Raw genomic sequence first — 3,067 nt, forward strand, 5'->3', positions numbered from 1 at the left:
TAAAAAAAATAATGAATAGAGCAAAAGATAATATATAGTCATCAAGATAGATAAACTGATTGTTGTATAAAGAGGAACATTAATGAAAATATATATGTACATAAATATACACACATTTGGTTCCTCTTGTAATTATGAAACTAAAATCATGGTTGAAGCTAAAATCCTCTTTTTAAAATAGCCAATTACTTACACATCAGTCACCATATCAAAGAGGCAGAGGAGCGGCTTCCTCAAATGCTATGAAAAATAGTAGCTGTTGACTGTCCTTGATCAGTGACATGAGTTAACCTAAACAAATGTTCCATGGAGACTTAAATATAAGTCATAATGTATAAAAATGTATGGTTAAAAGGGAAACACATTAAGAATGATATGCATAATATAAATAAAAAATGTCAAGTCCCATTCCTTTTAAATGAAATATAAGAATATCAATATAATTATACACAGTATGTTTTTAAAAGAAACATTAAGAATATTAATATAAATATACACATAGACATTACAAATACTATGGGAAATATAAATAAAAGAGAGATCCTCCAAAAATTAGAGCATTTCTTCACTATTAATGTCAAGAGGAAATTTTTCCTTTTAAATAAATACATGTTGATAAATGGCTCATTACCTTTATGTACAAATATATATATACACATCAAACGTTATTCTAAACCTTACAGCTGTTTGGATTCTCTTTTGTATGTACTCTCATGTGTGGCATCAGGTAATGATACTAAGAGATTTCATTTCATACAATGCTTCTGTTTTGTATGTACTCTCATGTGCTTCACCATAATTGGTTTTCCATGAAAATGCATTGATTGCAAATCTCACAGCTTTATGGTTTTCTCCTTTGTATGTACTCTCATGTGCCTTACTATTGACTTTTCTGAGCAAAGACCTGTTGTAAATGTCACAGCTTTAGGGTGTTTCTTTTTTGTATGTAATCTCATATGCCTTACTACACGACTTTTCTCATAGAAGGCCTTATTGCAAATCACTGTATGGCTCCTCCTTTGTATGTACTCTCCTATGTGTCACTAGGCTAATTTTATGTGAGAAAGCCTTATTGCAAATCTCACAGCTGTATGGTTCCTCCTTTGCATGTACTCTCATATGAATCCCCTAGACTAGTTTTATGTGCAAAGGCATGGTTGCAAATCTTACAAATGTATGGTTTCTCCTTTGTATGTACTCTCATATAACTCAATAGATTGTTTTTCTGTGAAAAACCCTTGTTACAAATCTCGCAGCTGTATGGCTTCTCATTTGTATGTAATCTCATATGACTTACCAGACTACTTCTATGTGAAAAGTTTTTCTTACAAATATCACAGCTGTATAAGTTTTCTCTTCTATGTACTCGCATATGCGTAATGAGAAGGCCTCTCTTTAAAAAGACCATATTGCAAATAACACAGCTGTATGGTTTCTCCTCTGTATGTACTCTCATGTGCTTCATCGATTTTGTTTCCATGAGAAGGCACTGTTGCAAATCTCACAGTTGTATGATTTCTCCTTTCTGTGTATGCTAATGTGCTTTTGCAAGCTGACTTCTCTCAGGGAAGGTCTTCTTGCAAATTTCACAGTGATACAACTTCTTCTTTGTATGAACTCTCATGTGTCTCACCAGACTACTTTTCCGTGAAAAGGTTTTGTCACAAATTTCACAGCTGTATGGTTTCTCCTCTGTATGCATGATCATATGGCTCAAAATACTAGATTTATATGGGAAGCCCTTGTTGCAAATCTCCCCATTTGTATGGATTCTCATTTGTATGTATTCTCCTGTGAGTTACGAGATGATCTCTCTCAGAAAAGGTCTTATTGCAAGTCTCACAGCTATATGACATCTTCTTTGTATGCCTTTCATGTGCTTCACCAGATTATGTTTCCGAGAGATGGCTGTGTTGCAAAGTTCACAGCTGTATGGTTTCTCCTCTGTGTGCATGATCATATGGCTCAAAAACTAGATTGATATGGAAAGGTCTTGTTGCAAATCTCACAGTTGTATGGATTCTCCTTTGTATGTATGTCAACGTTTTTACTAGGTCGTTTTTGAATGGGAATGGCTTCTCCTTTGTGTGTACTCTCATGTGAATGTTGACGAGACTCTTTAGAAAACAATTCCTTGCCACACATCTCACATGCAAAACATTTCCTTGTGGATTCCACTTCTACTTGTGTATTCATTCTTTCCTTGTACATCACTTGAACCCTATCCGATGAATATGTTTTTTCCACAGTCCTTAGCCCCAAGCAGCACTTTTGACATGTCTTTACAATCCTGAACCAAGTTACATGAGACTTTGCATTGCCCTCATGTCTTAGATCATGAAGATCATGAAAAAAATGACTTTCATGTATCACATTCACATTACACACTTTGTTTATCACTTCATATTCATATTCAAGTGGCTCCTCCCTTTAAATTTCTTCGGTGACATCTTCGTTGAACTCTTCTTTGACGCTGACTCCACTGCCTAATATTTCCTTGCTTGTAAGTGGGCCAAGGCATACTGTCACAGAAGAAGCTCATCATCACCCTGAACGGAAAATAAAACCAAATAACAGACTGCTTTAATATCATTGCTAAAATTAAAAATCTTCAACATATACATAACTATAGACTTATATACATATCTATAATATACACAAATGCATATATGTCTACTACATAATATATACATATATCTTTAATATATATATATATTATATATATATCTATATATTTTATATATATATATATATATAGATGAGAGAGAGAGAGAGAGAGAGAGAGAGAGAGAGGAGAGAGAGATAGAGATATATAAAAATATACATATATATGAATACACAGATCAATTTATAATATATCTTATATTCAAATATATATATATATATATATATATTATATACTTATTATAATATATATATATATTATATGAATATGTTTAATATGCCTATATGATATTATATATATTATATATATATATATATTTGAATATAAGATATATTTATAAATTGATCTATGTATTCATATATATGTATATTTTTATATATGTACATATGGTATAAATAATAT

General features: G+C 31.8%; 1 protein-coding gene across 1 annotated transcript; it reads right to left on the reverse strand.

Moving 5' to 3' along the window:
- Positions 1-1,081: 1,081 nt before the first annotated feature.
- On the reverse strand, positions 1,082-1,465 carry LOC119570771 (protein krueppel-like). Its single transcript, XM_037918388.1, has one exon. The coding sequence runs from the start codon at positions 1,463-1,465 to the stop codon at positions 1,082-1,084; it is 384 nt and encodes a 127-aa protein (XP_037774316.1).
- Positions 1,466-3,067: the final 1,602 nt, after the last annotated feature.

Source organism: Penaeus monodon, unplaced genomic scaffold (assembly GCF_015228065.2).
Source record: "Penaeus monodon isolate SGIC_2016 unplaced genomic scaffold, NSTDA_Pmon_1 PmonScaffold_3844, whole genome shotgun sequence".
NCBI lineage: Eukaryota > Metazoa > Arthropoda > Malacostraca > Decapoda > Penaeidae > Penaeus > Penaeus monodon.